General features: G+C 35.9%; 2 protein-coding genes across 2 annotated transcripts; both read left to right on the plus strand.

Moving 5' to 3' along the window:
• Positions 1 to 6,966: 6,966 nt before the first annotated feature.
• On the plus strand, positions 6,967 to 7,596 carry LOC143607898 (trimethyltridecatetraene synthase-like; the record flags this gene model as incomplete). The annotated part of the gene is made up of 1 exon (XM_077083174.1): positions 6,967 to 7,596. A coding segment is annotated over one exon (630 nt), but the record flags the coding sequence as incomplete, so codon positions are not given.
• Positions 7,597 to 9,782: 2,186 nt separating this feature from the next.
• Positions 9,783 to 18,856, plus strand: LOC143607899 (E3 ubiquitin-protein ligase SPL2-like). The gene is made up of 6 exons (XM_077083175.1): positions 9,783 to 10,173; positions 15,834 to 15,935; positions 17,057 to 17,248; positions 17,309 to 17,430; positions 18,305 to 18,424; positions 18,519 to 18,856. The coding sequence occupies exons 1-6, from the start codon at positions 9,805 to 9,807 to the stop codon at positions 18,808 to 18,810; spliced, it is 1,197 nt and encodes a 398-aa protein (XP_076939290.1). The 5' UTR covers positions 9,783 to 9,804; the 3' UTR covers positions 18,811 to 18,856.
• The last annotated feature ends 1,216 nt before the right edge of the window (positions 18,857 to 20,072 follow it).

Genomic DNA, 20,072 nt, shown 5'->3' on the forward strand with positions numbered 1-20,072 from the left:
GGGGTTTCTAGTGGCTAAGGAAATACACACTAGTGTGGTGGAGGTGATAAGACAGAATGACAGGATTATGGTGTTGAAATTAGTACTAGGAGAGGAAGTAATGGCAGTAGTCTCCGCCTACGCGCCTCATGTAGCCTAGGGGATCAGGAAAAGAGAGAATTTTGGGATTGCCTAGACGCAGTGGTAGGGGCATACCTAGGGGGGAGAGGATTGCATAGGAGGTGATTTTAATGGACACATTGGTAAGGCTAACGATGGTTTTCAAGCCGTACATGGGGGTTTCAGTTTTGGTGATAGGAATGAGACCGGAACAGATCTTCTAGAGTTTGCGGTGGCACATGACCTAGGTATTATAAATTCTTATTTTAGGAAACAAGATTCTCATTTAATCACTTTTAGCAGTGGCGGACGCGACACGCAAATTGACTACCTTTTGATGAGGCAAGGAGACCGACGTTGGTGGAAGGACTGCAAAGTCATACCTGGGGAGGCAGTTGTGACTCAACATCGACTACTAGTGACAGATATAGCCTTCAGAAATAAGCTGACTGTTCGAGAGAAGAAAGGTACACCGAGAATTCGATGGGGAAATTTGAAGGACGAAAATCTCCTACTGTTTAAGGATAAACTCATACTGCATACGCGGGCTCGACTAAATGGGTACTCAACTCATATATGGGAAGCTATGGAGACAAAGATCATCCAAGTAGCAAAGGAGACTCTCGGGGTCACAACAGGAAAGACAAGTGGGCATAAGGAGTCTTGGTGGTGGAATGACGCAGTGCAAGACAAGATAAGGGACAAACAAGGATGTTTTAGGGAGCTAATGAGGTGCACGAATGAGGAGGAGCAAGTGGAATTGAGGGACAACTACAAAACGGCCAAGATAGAGGCGAAGAAGGCAGTGGCGGAAGCAAAGAAGGCGGCCTTTAAACGGATGTATGAAAGTCTACAAACAAAAGAGGGGGAACAAGCTATGTTTAAGATTGCCAAAGCCAGGGAGCGTAGAAGGCAAGATCTAGGACCGGTGAAGTTCATAAAGGATACAGATGGGCATGTACTGGTCAAGGAGCAGGACATCAAGCTAAGATGGCAAACCTACTTCCACAATCTTTTTAACAACGGGAGAGCTTACCAAGAAGAACATGACAACACAAACTTTCAACGACAACAATCGAATAACTGCTACTGCCGACGGATCACACGAGAAGAGGTGAAGGATGCACTGAGGAGGATGGAAGGTCTAAGGCGGTTGGCCTAGACAACATACCCATCGACGTGTGGAAGTGTCTGGGGGAGGAAGGAGTCATGTGGTTAACTACTCTGTTCAATAGTATTCTCAAATCAGGTAAGATGCCAGACCAGTGGAGGAGCAGCGTTGTAGTTCCTATCTATAAGAACAAAGGAGACGCCCAATGTTGTGGTAACTACCGAGGAATCAAACTACTAAGTCATACTATGAAGCTATGGGAAAGAGTGATTGAGGTTAGACTTAGACGAGAAACTCAGGTTACGGTCAACCAATTTGGCTTCATGCCGGGGCGTTCCACCACAGAGGCAATACACCTTATAAGAAGATTAATGGAAAAGTATAGGGAGAAGAAGCGTGATCTACATATGGTGTTTATTGACCTAGAAAAGGCCTACGACAGTGTGACACGATATTGTGTTACTTGCTGAGAAAAAACAAGATCTAAACATGAGGCTTGAGGAGTGGCGAACAACCTTAGAGACAAAAGGTTTAAAGATTAGCCGATCTAAGACGGAGTACCTCCACTGTGATTTTGGTGGGATAAACGACAATGAAGACGCACAGATCACAATTGAAGGGCAGGTGGTCCCGCAGGTAACGAAGTTCAAGTATTTAGGATCTTTTGTACAGAGCGATGGGGAATTAGACAGTGATGTGACCCACCGAGTTCAGGTAGGATGGTGTAGATGGAAAGCAGCCACAGGTATATTGTGCGACAAGAGTTTCCCGACTAAACTAAAGGGAAAATTCTATAGGGTGGCAGTTAGACCTGCAATGCTATATGGAACAGATTGTTGGGCCATAAAGAAGGCACAAGTGCGGAAGATGGATGTAGCAGAAATGAGAATGCTACGTTGGATGTGTGGGCACACAAGGCTAGACCGAATAAGAAACGTTGTGTTTCGCGAGAGATTAGGGGTGGCGAACATAGCAGACAAGATAAGAGAGTGGAGATTGAGATGGTTTGGACATGTAAAGAGAAGACTGACGGCGAATCCTGTTAGATCCGTAGACAACATTACTATAGAGGGGAGGAGGGGTAGAGGACAACCGAAATTGACTTGGGATGAGAGGATTAGGCATGATTTGATAGACCTAAACCTCTCCGAGGACATGGTTGAGGATAGGAATTCGTGGAGAAGTAGAATTAAAGTTAAGGATTTTAGAGAGAATTGAATACCTTAGGGCTTAGACTTAACTTATTTAGGTTACATACCATAATGGTATTTCCCTTACATATATTATTATTATTATTATAATTATTATTAGCTTTTATATAGCTGTTAAACTGTGATCTTATTATTAATATTATTATAATTAGTAGTAGTTTTTATATAGCTGTTAAACTTTGATTTCCTTTATTTTGCTTCATACACATGTACTTAGAGCCGAGGGTCTCTCTGGAAGCCACCTCTTTATTCCTTTGGATAGAGGTACGGTGTGCCTACATCCCACCCTCCTCATACCCTACTTATAGCTTTGCTGTCGGTGGGATTTTACTGGGTATGATTGATTGATTGATTGAATGTCCTTTCCTAATTTCCTTAATTTCCTTACGAATTTGATAAATTTAATTTAACTACTATAATATTTTAACAGAATTATAATATTTTAAATCGGTAATCTCTCTATATTATATATATATATATATATATATATATATATTATCCGTAATCTCTATATTAAATCGGTAATCTCTTCTATTGATGAAATAACAAATAATTAATTAAAATACATTATATATAAAATTAACACATGTGGTGAATGAAATCAACCAAAAAATAACAAAGGTGGTGAATGAAATCAACCAAAAATAATAAAATATTCAAAAAGAAATTTTTGAATATTTCGTATTCAAACTATAGCTACGATTTTGAATATTACATTAATTAGCATATTCAAAATGAAAAATTAAAGATTAAAGGAAAGAGGAAGATAATACTTTAATAGCATTAATGAATCTTATTTTAATATATTATTGATTTATTTTATTAACTTGAAAATTAGAGAATGCATTGATATACATGGAAAGTATGAGAATCAACCAATAGGAAGGATGAATATGGACTTAAAGCTTATTGCTTTAATAGTATAGTTAGATTTTGATTTTATATATTTTTAATTTAACATCATAAAATTGATTCTTGATCTTGAACTCAAGTTAGAAGAAGAAGCCAGAGTTATTAGGAGGGTAGTCAACGTCTAGAGTTTTTTTTTTCGAACTGTGAACTTTTATAAACAGCCAAACAAACACCTACAAAGCCACCTCCACAACTCGGAAAGAAGCCACCAAAAAAGAAAGCAAAAAGGGAAAACTACATGAACGAGAATTTACACAAATTCAACCAATCTATACTTCTACTTTTTGACCTATGTTTGAACCAAAAAAAAACAAAGACTTGATGTCCGCAATTATTTCTTCAATCTTCACATCTTTATCTTCAAAAACTTTCTTGTTCCTAGCCTTTCATATTGTCCAACAAGCAATGATAATAATCCCATGAAGCACCTCCTTCTTGTTTGCCCCAATATAATTGACTTTATGAAGTTCCAACAAATCCCTAACCGAGAAACCAAAGATATGAGGAACTTTACACCAACGACTGATGTGCTCCCACACCACCGCTGCCCACCGTACAACCGGTATAATATGATTGTCCGATTCAATGCTTGAATCACACAAAATGCAGCTGTTGTTCAAGACTGGGATGTTCCTTTTTTCAAGGACGTCCTTCGTGGGAATTATATTCATTTCTACTCTCCAACCATGAATATTGCACTTCGTCGGGACCCACTTACTCCATCTCATAACATAGTTGTTGCTATAATCTTTGTTATATACTAAAGATCTTTTGACCGAACTCACCCTGAAAGAATCTTCCTTATCTCCCATTCCCTTATCTCCCAGTCACAACCAACAATCCGAGCCTCCTTTCCAAACTGCCGAAACGTCTAGAGTTAGAATTAAGATTTAAAGTCAACTAGTGAAGTTAAAATAAATGAAAAATAGAGCTTATGCTTTATTTTCTTATTATTATTGTAATGAAAGAATCACGCATACTGATTGAAATCTTTTAGATTACTATTATTATTATCTTTTTGTTGAAATCTTATAGATTATTAATATTAATTTATTATTATTATTATTATTATTTGTTGAAGTCTTATACATTACTAAATACAATAGCTGGTTAATCATTTTCCATCTACTTTTCACCCATTTGTATTGCTGTTTAGGTTTGAATATGAAACCTCCCTTTAAAAAAACATATGACTCTATTAAGTAAGTTTGTCTCACGTAGCAATAGAAAAGTTTAAATGAAAACATTTTTTTTAATGAATCATTTATTCTTTCTTTTAGTTTTAATAATAAATGTTAATTAAAAGAATATAATCCTAAACTCTTGATTTTGAGTTTTGAGCTCAAATTCATTGTCACGGTGAGTTTGGACATCTACGTGTCAGTTTTTCAATTGGTCTTGAATCTCACCGTGGAGGTGAAATTGAAACAGGTCATTTTGGGAATTTTTCAAAATAGAGAAAGGGGAAAAGGGGGGGGGGGGGGTGAGGGGTTGGTTGGAATCTCGCTCCTTTCTTAGGTCACTAATTAATTAAGTTTTTTCACTAATGATTTTCAACCAAGTAGTTGATGTGAGTTACTCAAATACTTTAATTTAATAAGAGAATGGTCTTGAGTTTAAGTCTATTTGTGACATAATTATTTAAGGTTTCAGGTTAGATCAGAGAGTTTTCACATATATATTGAGTTTCTTCTAAGGATGAAATGAAGATGACCGGGTGAGTCAATATCCCGTTAGTGATTCAAATGAGCGTTTCAAAATAAAAAAATAAAAGTTTTTCTTTGTTAAGTTAAATTTTCTCATTTTCTAATTTTTTTATTCTCTCCTTCAATCTCCCATAAAAAATTCCAGATTACGAAATCTATGACCACATGTGCATGTTAACTGCACATGAACATACAATAAAATATAATCCTGAATAACCGGAAATAGGAAATACTTAAAACACAATGCAAAACACGCACAATCAAATTGCATAAAATATACGAGCACGCGAAACAAGGATATACGTGGTTTGGTCTAGATGACCTATGTGAACATGCTATAACTATGAATTTATATATACATAGACTAGTCCGGGGTTTACATCTTGCAGAACAGAAAAACATAAAACCAGGGCCGGTGGTCGACGACCCCCGGCCCGACACTCTGCTAGGCCCGATTTTTTTAGGTTATATATATTTTTATGAATAACAATACGTATATTTAATGTTTAAACTCAGTTACATAACTAGTTACTCTAGTGACAAAGGGGTATGACTCTCAACCAAAAAGTTGTGGGTTCTAGTCTTATCTGAGACATGTTTATGCTTAATTTTTTTTTTCATAACCCAAATCAAAACCAAGTAAGCCTATTAAAAAATTGAATTATTTAAACCCAGCAAACTACTCATTTTATTTAAGGCCTCAAAAAATTTTCGTCTTTGGCCCAATTTTTTTTTTTCACTTTTCGGAGCCGGCCCTGCATAAAACGAGCTTTTATATAGGATACCACATACCAGGTTCGGCTCGCCAGTTGGCTTCAACTAAAGAAAGAAAATGATCAAGAATGGGCAAAAAGACCCCCACCAAACATACATATGCTCCTGAAAGCTAATATAACTACCATCTAAAGTGTATAACAAAATACCAATCAATAGAGGTGCATAAGAATTAAGAAACAAACCAACGGTTTGCATATATGCATGAATAAACATAAACACATCACAGTATGACACGCAACAATTACTAGGGCCGTCACTTTTAACCGAAACTGACCAAAAAAACTCGTACCCGAAACAAAGTAATTCGGGTTGGTTATTAGGTCTGATTTATGGGTTTCAGGTCAACCCGAATATTTTAAAAACCCAATATGTTTTTAGCTATATAAGGTTAAGCCTTAGCCACTAAAGTTATCAAAATCTGTCTCTAATCGATTATTGTTATCATTCCACTTATTATGGAACGACTGTTTATTGTTACAAAATGTTGCCCGTTTATGACTAGTAGCAACCGTAATCGAACAATCAAATCGTGCCTAATTGAAAACGGTTATGGTTTACGTTTGTTTAACTCTTCTTTTGAATTTTTATTAGGTTATGTTGGTTTATCATTTGGTTATATACATTATGAGCAAAGAAAAATATGTTTTTAACTTTAGCATTGCAGTTTTTTTTTTTCTAAGATACGAAACCCGATTAACCCAACCCGAAAAAACTGAGCTGAAGTACCCGAACCCGAAAAACCTGTGAGCGATTTGGGTTGTGTTTCGGGTCAAGATTTAAAACTTTAAAACCCGAAGAACCCGACACAAAAAAACCTGAAACCCGAAGAACACACCCTTAACAAGTACCGTACATACAATGTAGTAACGTTAATGTTTTTCAATGAATCTGTTTATAAATAATGTATCCCATTCCCATGAAGTGTTAAGTCTAATTAAAGTCGTAAATTATAGGATGGTCCCTGAGTAATAATGTTAATGAATGCCTTTACATATAAAGTTGAAGTTGTTTCTTAAATGTTAGGCTTAACTAAAAATCACATTAAAATTACAAGGGTTTTATTACATGTTCGACTTTCGGATTGTTGGTGACATTAGTTTTTGGTAGTCTTGCTCTATTGCTGACAATTTCAATCTTGCACTTGTCGTAGGACTTGCTTGCTGGTGGAACCGAGAGCTCTGCTTCTTTAGTCGAATGGGCAATCTCAGAAATGTTAAAGAAACCGGATATCTTTCGAAAGGCAACCGAGGAACTTGATCGGGTTATAGGCAAGAATCAATGGGTTCAAGAAAAGGACATGCCTAACTTACCTTACATCAAGGCAATTGCTATAGAAACAATGAGATTGCATCCCGTGGCACCAATGTTGGCCCCGAGAAGAGTTCGTGAGGATTGTAAAGTAGCCGGTTACGACATAACTGAAGATACCCGCTTGTTTGTTAATGTTTGGACAATCGGGAGAGACCCTAAGTTGTGGGATAACCCTGAAGACTTTTGTCCGGAAAGATTTATGGGAAAGGAAGTTGATATCAAGGGTCATGACTTTAGGTTGTTGCCATTTGGTGCTGGAAGAAGGATGTGTCCTGGGTACAACCTAGGAATTAAAGTTGTCGAAGGAACACTCGCTAACTTACTTCACGGGTTTATCTGGAAACTACCAAATACAATGACCAAGGATGATTTAAACATGGAGGAGATATTCGGACTCTCGACTCCAAAGAAAATTCCACTTCTCGCCATGGCTCAACCAAGGCTTCCACTTGAAATGTATCGTCTCTAATATGTTTTTGTGTGTTATAATTATGATGTGAATGTTCTAAATATTATAATAATATAAGGCGTGTCACAAGAAAAGTATACCATAATGTGTGTATAAAAGCAATGTTCAAAAACATAACTAGCAATTCTTGCATTATATAATTAAAGTAAAAACCAAATTTCAACACATCACAAATTAAACCCTCTAATCATACATGACTTTATGTGTTTCATCGAGCTGAATTGTGGAGGAAATAGCGGCTCAACCATTTTAAAGGTCCATAGCAAAGTAAAAGCCCAAGGTCCTTTATCAAATTGGGTCGATTCAAAATGGACCAGATCAAAGAAAACAACACATTACAATTAATAGGTTGATTCAAACTTTTTGAAGACCTAAGGCAAATAAACATTTGGGGTTTTTTTTAATTTCATTACCACAAATTCACGGCTCTTTTTTATTATATATCTTTTAAATGACGAGATTCACACTTTGTTTTTGATAGATTTTATTCTCAAAATGAAATGAAACAAATGAAAGTTAAGCTACATGCCTTGAAAGGTAAAAGGCAAATACTACAAAAATCCAAAATATTTTCTGCTTTATAGTAAAAATCATTTGGCAACTTTTTTTTACACAAAACAATAATATACTTTCTTTTATCATAAAAGCCTTTAAATAGTATTTGACACATTAAAGGCAACACACTTTGTGTTTTATCATAAAAATATATTGACAAGTTAAATTACAATAAAAAATCTCTTAAATATTGATTGGATTAAATCATAAAAACATTATTTGGCAAATTACATATAGACCATTTATATATAAATTTTAACGATTTTAAATTTATACAAATTAGTTTATACATTCTTAGTTTTCTATTTTGATTTAAGTTACCCATACTCATATATTAAAAACCTTTCTTTTAAAAGCATTATTTTAGTAAAAGTACATTAGCATGGGATGGGCGATGTACCTTAGTATTGACAATTTAATCAAAGAATATTTTAACAAAATTAATAATATGTATAACGACAATCTAATCTCCTCATAATAACACCACGTCAATATTCATTACGAGACTCGAACCATAGACCTCCTAAAGGAGCACCTTATAATTAGGGGTGTAAATGAGTGAAGCCTGAGGTCGACTCATTTTGAATTACAAGAACCGAGCTCGGCTCGTTTCGAGCGTTTTTTAAAGATCTAGTTCGACTTGTTTATTATTTATTAATTAATTTATATGCAAGTTTTATATTCAAATACATTTTAGAATGTCTAAAAGAGTCTAAGTTTGACTCATTCTAGTGTAGTACCTTAAACGAGCCAAAGCTCAACTCGAGCTTGGTTGTGCAGCGTGAAATTAACACATAAAAGTTTAAAAGATGTCAAACATAAAAATACATAAGGCTCAAACTCAATAACTAAAAGACCTTTAGTTAAGGCTCGAGCTCAGCTCAACTTGTTTCGAGCTTTTAATTGATACCAGCTCGAGAAGTTAGCGAGGGGCATGTCTCGCTTGCACCCCTATTTATTACATACCTTGATATCATTAGGCCTATTAGTTTTTCGATGTGTTATGAGGTACTTCCCTCCTACAAGATTTAGAGTTTAAGTCCTGATATCATTAGGAGTAGAGGTGTAAATGAGCTAATAAGATGAGTCCAAGCTCAATTAGGTTCGATCTCGACTAATTAAAATACTACTAAAGCCAAACTCGATTTCGGCTCATTGCATTAGTTGTGTGTTTCAAGCTCAGCTCGGCTTGTTTATTATTTATTAATTAAATTATGCACACTTTTAATTATTTTTTATATACATCGAGAAAACATTAAACCAGCCAAAACACGGCTCAAGCCTCAAGCTCATGTAATACCTTTAGCAACTCAAAGCTCAAACCGACGTGTCGTATAAAGCTAATACATAAATTGTCAAAATAAGGTAAAACATTAAAAGTTAAAAACATAAACGCTCGGGCCCAAGCTCAGTCTCAATAACTAACCACGCTATGTTCCAACCTTTTTTTTATCAATCCAAGCTCGACCACCTCACAAACAGCTCCACTCGTTAAACGAATTAAAACCGAAACCTGACCCGACCCGGTCAAACCTCCATTTTAGAGTACTCCCCAAGCCTTCTTCCCATCACAATTCTATTCACATCATTCTAATCCGATGCTACCAATGCACCGTACACCTTCAAATCCCTAACAACACACACACACACACGATGTCCGTACACGATCAAGCAGCAGTAGAAGTGTTATCACGAGTAGCCCTAGCCGCCGACGGTGCGGTACTCGGTCTAGCGTTAGCTTACATTGCAGTCCGCAGTATAATTAAGTTCAAAACGACGTCGTCCGCGTTAACAAAAGTTAAAAACGCACCGTACGTAACGGTTTCAGATCTCCGGTCTGTTATCTCTGGTCCGTCCGATCAGGACACGTGTGCAGGTAGTTCTTCGAGTGATGAGAAGCTTGTTGTTGTTAGAGGAGTTGTGGAAACGAAGTCTGGTGGTAATGGAAACTGGAAGAAGCAGAATGTTTTGGTGTCGCATGAGTCGAACGAGAAGGCGGTTATCGTGCAGAGGACACAGACGGTATATATATATATATATATTGATTGTTTTAATATTTTTTTATCAGTTTATGTTTGTTTTAGAATTTGTTTATATGTTGATTTGTTAATTATAATTAGAGGTGTTGTGATTGAATTAGGTAGTATGACTTAGTTTGTTGTAGAGGTGTTCAAAAAAAACCGGTCCCCGAACCGGTTTGCCGGTTTAAACCGGAAACCGGTTATTTTAAAAACCGGTTTTTTTAAAACCGGTTTGACCGGTTTACAAACCGCCGGTTTATATATCGGTTATACTTTTTAGAGCCCAAACCGGTTTTAAAACCGGTTATAAAAAAAAACCGGTTTTTTTAATTAACCGGTTACTAAAAAACCGGTTAACCGGTTTTTTTATAAACCGGTTTATGACCGTTATAGAAAAACCGGTTAACCGGTTTTTTAGTAACCGGTTAACCGGTTAAAAACCGGTTTATTTCCGTTGTGAAACGGCTATATAGCCGTTTTTTTCAATTTTGACCGTTTTTTTTTTTTTTTACCATTCTACCCCCACAAACATCTATATATAGTTTAGGTTGGGTATTGGTTAGAACACACTCGATTATACAACTCCAAACGCTCCAAACGCTCTAAACGTTTATTTCATACGCGATTATTTTGTTATCTCACGCTCTATTATACCACATTACCACTCCATACGCTCTAATTTCGTAGTCGATTATCATGGCCTCCCAAAGTGCTACTTCATCCGTCAACATGGGTGCCTCGAACACGGGAGAAACGGTCGTTCGGGTCATCCCCACGAAACGAAACCATGATGTTTGGCAACATTTCGACCTATGCGAAATGTCTAACGGTAGCCAAAAAGCTCGATGCAAACATTGTTTGAAGTTTTATGGCAAAGATGCAAACTCCACTTTAAAAGCACATGTACAAAGGCCCTTTTGCAAGGCCTTGAAGGACGAATCGGGAAGTAGTTCGCAGCCGGAGATGACGAATCAAGGAACGGTGTTTACGTACGACCTTGAAGCGGTACGTCAAAAGTTTTCAAACTTTGTGATTCAAAATACACTTCCTTTCAACCACTTCGACAACCCTCAATTCACGGAGATGATGCAAAAGTATGTTCAACCACGCTACCAACACGTAAGTCGTTCGACCCTTAGAAGAGATTGTCTTAAAGCTTGGAAAAACGCTAAATCCGAACTAATTTCATACTTTTCAAACTTACAAACTGGTGTAAACTTAACAACGGATGTGTGGTCGGTACCTAATGGTTCGCCCGACTCATACATTTGTGTGACGGCTCATTGGGTTGACCCCGAGTCGTGGCAAATGATGAAACGAACCGTTGCGTTTCAATTGTTTGATTACCCGCACACGGGTAGAAATATTTTTAAACTCTTGGATAAAGTCATTCGACAATACAAGATTGAACATAAAATCTTTTCAATTTCGTTTGATAACGCGTCCAACAATACGGCCGCGGTTGGCCATTTAAAATTAAAGTATAAACCTATTTGTGATGGAGCGTTTTTTCATAGCCGATGCATTGCACATATTATCAACTTGGCCGTGCAAGATGGGTTAAACGTGATCGAAACGCAAAGAAACAATTTTAAAAGAATGTTACGAGATGTTTTTTAGCAACAATAAAACATTTTCAAGATACAAAAAATTTTGTGATGAAGCTAATTGTCAATGGTTGGGGCCCAATTGGGATTGTCCAACAAGATGGAACTCGACTTGTGATATGTTTGAGAAAGCCATCCAACAAAAAGAATCACTAATTGCGTTTCATCAAATAATGTCAAATAGGGGTAAATGTGCACCGTACGATCCTAGAAACTGGTTATTGATTGAGATCGTTACGGAGGTCCTTCAAATTTTTAAATCTTGCACAACTAGTTTATCCGGGGTTTACTATCCAACAAGCCCCATTGCTTTACCAAAAATTGCTGTCATGTGCACAAAGTTGAGTGAACTTCATTGTAGGGGTGCACCTTATTTTGATATGGGTGTAAAAATGAAAGAAAAATTTAGAAAATATTTTCAACAACTACCCGCTGTTTTGACATGTGCTGCTGCGTTAAAACCCTTGCATAAATGTTGGTGGTGTTGAAGCTTTAATAGAAAAAATTTGTGATGAGCTAGAGTTAAACGACGATCAAAACCCCTATTATAACCAAACTTTAAAAAAATGCCTTCAACACCACCTTGTCTAACATGTATGATGTTTACCTTACAAAATACGGGTCGTCTTCCCAAATTCATGACTCGTTAAGAGCTGTTGCCCAATCCCAATCCCAAACCGACCTTGAAATGGAGATGTACTACATGATTTGGGAAGACGCCGGTAAACGTCAAAAGGTAAACACCCCAAGCAGTGAACTTGGAAGGTATGGTGGTACCAACTTTGTGAAACACATGACTCCAGATGAATTTAGAAGTCTTGATTTGCTGGCTTGGTGGAGAGGTAAGGAGGATGAGTTTCCGATCCTCGCCGCCATGGCCAAAGATTTACTAACGGTCCAAGCTTCCACGGTAGCTTCGGAGTCTGCTTTTTCTGTTTCTGGCAGGGTTATATCGATTAGGAGGACTCGACTCACTCCACCAGCTGTAGAGATGTCTATTTGCTACAAGGATTACTTGGACTCTTTAGATAGGGCACAACATCAACGCTCACTCGAGGGGGAAATGGACTATGAGGCGGGCTTGTATGAAGACGAGGTCAATCAAGGACACACTCAACCAATGACCGATGAAGAAGCCGCGTACGACGATTACCTAAGGAATAGCTCGGGATCGGGTAGCGAGGAAAATAATGAGTAAGAAACAGCAAGTTGTTAATGTAATCGTGTCTAAGCATTCTTTAATGTTTGTATTTTTGAGTTACGAATATGCGATAACGATTTAATGTTTGTATTTTTAATGTAAAAGCTATAAATGAAAGTTATGTATTTTTGAGTTACGAATATGCGATAACGATTTAATGCTTGTAGTTACCGGTTTGCCTTGTAGTTAGCGGTTTGTTTATACTGTGAAAAAATAATGGTTATTTAAAAAAAAAAAAAAAAAAAAAAAAACCGGTTAACCGGTTAGACCAGTTATTAAAAAACCGGTTAATAAAAAAAAACCGGTTTATTAACTGGTTCTAACCGGTTCCTAAACCGGTCCTAACCGGTTTGACCGGTTATGGTTTTCATACACAAAAACCGGTTATTAACCGGTCCGGTTATTAACCGAACCGGTTTTTTTTCCTGGACGAAAAAAACCGGTCCGGTTAATAACCGAACCGGTTTTTTTAAAAAAACCAATTTGTGCACCTCTAGTTTGTTGTGCAAAATTAGGCAACCAACAGTACATTTAGTGAACTGCGGTTATCGTGCAGAGGGCGTAAACGGTATATATACATACATACATACATAATATATATATATATATAGAAACATGATCAAATACATATTATTCTTAACATGAAAATAGTGAGAACCAATTTGTTGTTATTATTATGTTTATTTTTATAGGTGTTTGTTGTTATTTTTTTGTTCGTATTTGCTAGTTTTCGATTATGAGAAGTTATAAGTATTTGCTGATTTATATTTTGTTGTTATTATTAGATTTTTTCTTTTGCTGTTATAAGTATTTGTTGGTATTTGCTGTTATTATTTTGTTCTTGATTTTGATTATTTTGTTGCATTTTTTAGGTTTTTTTCTTTGTTATTATAAATCATTGTTTATGTAGATTGGTATTGTAGTTGGTATTGTTTTTTACGTTCTCATTTTTTTATAAATTATTATTATTTCCTACATTCTTATGTTAAGATTAAAGCACATGAACCTTCCCCTATATATATATATATATATATATATATATATATATATATAGGGGAAGGTTCATGTGCTTTAATCTTAACATAAGAATGTAGGAAATAATAATAATTATATATATATATATATATATATATATATATATATATATATATATATATATATATGCAAAAGATCCAATATAGGTATGCGATTCCTTTTTTTCACTAAATCGATCCATGAAATCACATCCCAAAATCTCGGAATCATCAATACATACCAAATTAATCATCGATTCACCGAAAAAAAAACAGTTTTGGATCGTTAATTGATCAACTTTTTACCTTTTTTCACGAAACCCATTTTTTGAGCGTTTTATGAGCGTTTTAGGTTTCCGGCTGAGCGTTTTAGTATTTTTGCCTTGTTTTTTTGTCTTTGAGCGTCTCGCGTACCTATCGTACGTTAAGGCATTATTGTACAGTATCTCGACCCTATATATATATGGCTTGTTTTGATATTTTATCAGTTTGTGTTCGTTTTAGAATTTGTTAATATGTTGATTTATTAGAGGTGTAGTGAATTGTGATTGAATTAGGTTATCTGAACTTGGTTTGTTATGACTGTCGGCAGAAAGTTTGTTTATGTTTGTTTATTTAATTTAATAATAAACGAACCAACATGAATACATGCTTCGTTTGTTCAATTATGTTTGTGAACGTTTGTTTATGTTCATTTATATATCTTCATTAACATGAAGTTTTTTCAGAATTTGGTTATTTGTTGATCAATTAGAGGTGTTGTGAATTGTGATTGAATTAGGTTATCTGAACTTAGTTTGTTATGACTGTCGGCAGAAAGTTTGTTTATGTTTGTTTATTTAATTTAATAAACGAACCAACATGAATACATGCTTCGTTTGTTCAATTATGTTTGTGAACGTTTGTTTATGTTCGTTTATATATCTTCATTAACATAATTTTTTTTCAGAATTTGTTTATTTGTTGAGCAATTATAGGTGTTGTGAATTGCGATTGAATTAGGTCATGTGAACTTAGTTTGTTGTGCAGAATAAGGCTTGTAAACGAATTAAACGTTTGTTTATTCAAAATTAGAATGATTTTTAACATGAATTTTATTCAAAATGTGTTTTTATGTTGATTCAGTAGAGGTGTTGTGATTGAATTAGGTTATCTGTATTTAGTTTGTTATGCAAAGTTAGGCCTGTAGACGAACTGGACGTTCACTGTACTGTTTGTGAACCGCTTGGTGAGAAGTTCGTTTATTTAATAAACGAACAAAAATGGACATAAATTTTTGTTTTTTTTAATTAAATGAACGAACGTGAACACATGCTTTATGTGTTCAGTTATGTTCGTGAACGTTATTTTATGTTTGTTTTATCTTTGTTTATGTTCTTTCAGAATTTGTTTATATGTTGATTTATTAGAGGTGTTGTGATTGAATTGTTTGTGTTGGTTCACGTTTGTTACTTTGTTCATATACGTGTGTTTATGTCCGTGAACTGTTTGTTTAGATTTATAACGAACAAACATAAACTAACACGAGCATGTTCATGTTTCAAATGAACGGACATAATATTTGTTCGATTAACTTCGTGTCCGTTTAAAGTTTTAGAACGAACATGAACATGCCTTTGTTCGTGTTCACACGGTTTGTGTACATGCCTATGCAAAATTGCTCAACTAATAGATAGAATGATGTGGACTCTGGCTACTGTGATTTACTTATATCTAGAATTGATGTGATGTATTCTGTATATATAAATGGCGGGAATAACTTGACTGGCTTTTTGGCTGATGTATCAAATGTTTCTGTATCTTTGATTTTGAGTTTGAAGGGTGAATTATCTTGTTGCAGTGCATATACAACGAATGGAGAGGATTTTTTGGATGGACTTCGGATGTTCGTTCCTTGTTTTCAAGACACTGGAAAGAGCAAGAAACTTCATCACTAAGAACGGTAACTTTAACAATCTTGTTACTTTGAGTTATGAGGACTTGTCAATGTTAATACAACTCATATATGGTTTCGAAGTCACTTGATCCTAACTTAGGTGCTTAGCAGAAAACACATAAATGAATGGTACTTATATGTGTGGACGGTTAACAGTAGCATGCATATTTCATTTTACATTTGATATGAATGCGCTGGTTTCTAGTTCAGCTTGATAAACTGTAATAGATAATTTTAGGGCACACTCATTTGTCTTGAGATCTAGCTCATAATGTGGCTACTTTAGCTTTTGCTCTCTCCAACCATCATAATTCTTGTTTATTTGGTTTGATATTTTAGTTCAGATATTAGGATGGTCAAGTACACTGCCTGTGTTTCTAGGCTTCTAGCCTTCAGTTCAAGTATCTTATTTACTAATGTAACACGTCTATAAGGTTCTAAATAATGTATGGTGTGTTATGTACTTCACTAGATGTCTTTTCAATTGAGAAACTATTATTCACTCTCTTTTTATTGCATCCGTTAATCTCACAAGATATTAATATTTATTGATTGTCATCTTCATCTGCAAGTGATGCCATCAAAGCTACATTGTAATTGGATATTTTAAAATCTGCTCTGCATCCATGCTATTACTATATTGTAGATCAGAAATAACTTCTTTTAATCTATGAATGCCATTAATCTCGTTAGTTTCTTTTTTGAGAGGCATACACTTGGATCACATTTTTCAATATTGTTATCAATTAACAATAGATGATTTTTTCACATCAACATTCTAAACAATATTAATGAATAACGTCCAATGTATTAATCTTTTCAGGATCAGTATGCTGTTTAGACATGATACAGAGTTTTTGTGTGGTGCTTAATTACTTGTTGGTTATAGTTTCTATTATCTATTAAGACATAAATGTACAACAATTACTAATTTACTATTATAGTTTTATCTTTCACTTTATCTATTTATCATATTATTAAAAAGTGACCCACTTTACTTCTGTTTTCACCAATCACTACTGCCTCTATCTTTTATATTATTGCAACAACTTATGAACTTCATAATCTTCTTACATCAGAAATCAGAGTTTGATGTGATATTCATATGTATTTTTTTTTCTTGGCAGGTTCCTTTTATCCTTGTTGATGGGGGAATGTGGCCACAATCTGATTTTCTGGTTGTGAACTTGGAAGGCTCGAGGCATCCTTTACCTCTTACAACTGTGTACCATAATTTGCAGCCCATTAGTGCTTCTCCTTACACCTTCCTTCAGGCATTTTTTGGTCATGAGTATCCGTTAAGTCCACACATTAATCTTGTTACACTACATTTCTTATTTGATTTTGGTTTTATTAAATCTTTCTTGGTGGTGTTGAAGGTTGGGCTTCTTGACGAAGAGAAAATTCTACCGGTCGGGAAGGAAATCACTGCAGTTGGCCTAGTCAGCATGAAAAATGGAACTCCTGAAGTCACAGCATGCAATGATCTACCTCTTTTCTTGTAAGGATATATCAACTGTATATCAATTGCTAATGATATTGATTTCTGATGTATATATTTTCACACAACAAGAAAGAATCAGGTTTTGGGTTGTCAACTTGTCATATCTAACCTGTTTAGTAAACGGGTTGTGTCCGGGTTGGCTTGCTTAATTAAATGCGCTGTGTTCATGTTAACCTGTTTAACTCATTTTTAATCAAAAAGGTCAACTTGGGGGTGTGCATGAAACCAATTTAAAATCGAACCCAAACATAAAGTGGCGGTTTGATTTTTATAATTTCGTAAAAAGCGAATTTTCGGTTCTGTTTTGCATATAATTAAAACCGAAAGATTCCAACTGAATTAATGGAATTTTCATTAATTATTGTGAATTTTAAGTAATTTGTATTAATATATAAGTAGTGTAACCCAAATATTTTAACCCAAATCTTTAATATTTAATTAATCAGTAGTTAACAAAAAGTTTTAGCCTAATGCACTATTTATAGCCAATTCTTTTTCGGCCCAAAAATTTCTATCTCAAATGGTAAAACTAAAAAAACTGAAACCGAAACCGAATTGTGTATTAAAACTCAAACCGAATTTTCGGGTTTTCATTCAATTTGAGCCTAAAATCGACCTAAAGTGACCCGTGCACACCCCTAGGTCAACCCCTTAACCCATTTATTAAAAAACTCATCAACTCTTTTACAACCCGCCAACCTATCAACCAGATTGACTTTGTTAGATAAATGAGTTAAACGGCTCATGTTAGGGTTAATGATTTTGACACGAATCAATATATGGGCATTGTTTAGGTTCAACCTGCTAAACCTGACACAGTTGACACTTCTTTGTATCTAATTGACTAACCAACCTACTGTTTTTTGCAAAGAACAAATATGAGCAAAGCTAAAATGGTAATGGAGCTCACCTTTAGGACAAAAGTTTTATTTTGGAGCGGAATTGTTGTGGGTTCATTAGCAACCGGGATCCTTGGCTACGCTGTCGTAAGGTACTGTAGCAATATACTCCAAAAATAGGTTTAATGTCTATAATAATTATGTTAAATTGGCAGCTTTTAATCAACAGTTATGTCTCGTTATCAGGAACTGGAACAAATTGAAAGAATGGAGACAACGAAGGCAGATTCAGCAGCAAAATGATGCTGAGGAGACCAATGAGACGGAAGCTGACCTGCCAGCAGAAGAGGACGGGGGCGCTGATGTTCCAGAAGGGCAGCTGTGTGTGATCTGCTTGATGAGACGGTCTGCATTTGTACCATGTGGGCATTTAGTCTGTTGCCCACGATGCGCGCTGTCTGTTGAGCGGGATTTGACTTCTAAATGCCCGGTTTGCAGACAGACGATTCGCAGTTCGGTCAGGATATATGAATCTTGAGGTGTAGGTTTTAGTTTGGGATTTTTGAGGTTGTTGAAAGTATAGTCGAATGTGAATGAAACCGGAATGTATATAATATGTGTATTGGTGACGGGTTTGTACTTTGGAGACGTTAAAGTATCATGGATTATTTAATGTTTGATTAGTACATTAAGTTGATAGCTAATTGTCACTTTTCCTCTTTGTATGTGTCAAGCTAGAGGTGGACAACAAAACCGGTTCCTGGGTGGAACCGAACCGGAACCGAACCGGTTCCTACCCGTTTTTCGTCGGAACCGGTTCGGTTCCGTTTTCAACCCGACGATCCGGGACCGGTTTGACATGTTTGGAGGTGGAGCCGGGTAGGAACCGGAACTGAACCGGAACCGGTTCTGGAATCGGTTCGACCGGAAACCGGTTCGGAACCGGTTATAGCCGTTGGGAAACGGTTTTTATGGCCGTTTTTTTGACCGTTGGGGTCAAAAATGGCCGTTTTTTTTGGCTCCCCAAACACCCCACTACTAGTATAAATAGGTATTTGGTGTAATGGGTTCATCACAACACTCAAAACGCAAACGGCGAACGCAAAAAAATACAAAAAAACGCTATTACAACGTTCTGAGTTCTCTAATCTCTTGTTTTCTCTTCTTCTATATTCATATTTGTTGTTATGGCTGCCTCACAATCATCGGTTGGTCAAGGTTCCAACGCCGACCAAGTTTCGTTCGTATTGCACCTCATAATCGTAATCAAGAGATTTGGTGCAATTTGGATTTGGTTGAATTGAGTGACCATTCATTGAAGGCTCGGTGCAAGTTTTGTGGGATTTATTTAAACCCACTTTCGAATTCAAATTTGAAGAAACACATCGAAAGACCGTATTGCAGGGCGTTGAAACAGAACGTCGAGTCGCAACAAACGCAAATGGATAGTGAAGGCGGAATATTTACATATCAAATTGATCGAGTTCAAGATCGTATGGCGAAGTTTGTGATTCAAGAAGCTTTGCCGTTTAGCCACTTCGACAACCCTCGCTTAACCGCCATGATTCGAGATACGCTTCAACCACAATACACTCACGTAAGTCGTCATACTCTTAAACGTTATTGTTTAAAATTGTGGAAGAAGGCCAAAAAGGTACTAATTGCATATTTTGAAAATATAAATACGGGAATAAACTTAACTACTGATGTTTGGTCGGCTCCACATGGTTTACCCGAATCTTATCTTTGTGTCACCGCTCATTGGGTAGACCCGTCATCGTGGGAAATGATGAAACGCAC

This window comes from Bidens hawaiensis, unplaced genomic scaffold, assembly GCF_021521415.1.
Source record: "Bidens hawaiensis isolate Kalapana, Puna unplaced genomic scaffold, B.hawaiensis_p1.1 tig00089160_1, whole genome shotgun sequence".
Lineage (NCBI taxonomy): Eukaryota > Viridiplantae > Streptophyta > Magnoliopsida > Asterales > Asteraceae > Bidens > Bidens hawaiensis.

Excerpts from the sequence above, each read along its gene's own strand:
- LOC143607899 (XM_077083175.1), top strand. The coding sequence starts at position 9,805 with ATGTCCGTACACGATCAAGCAGCAGTAGAAGTGTTATCACGAGTAGCC. Across the intron at positions 15,936-17,056 it reads AAACTTCATCACTAAGAACG|GTTCCTTTTATCCTTGTTGA; the intron begins GTAACTTTAACA and ends TTTTCTTGGCAG. Across the intron at positions 17,431-18,304 it reads AATGATCTACCTCTTTTCTT|AACAAATATGAGCAAAGCTA; the intron begins GTAAGGATATAT and ends TTTTTTGCAAAG.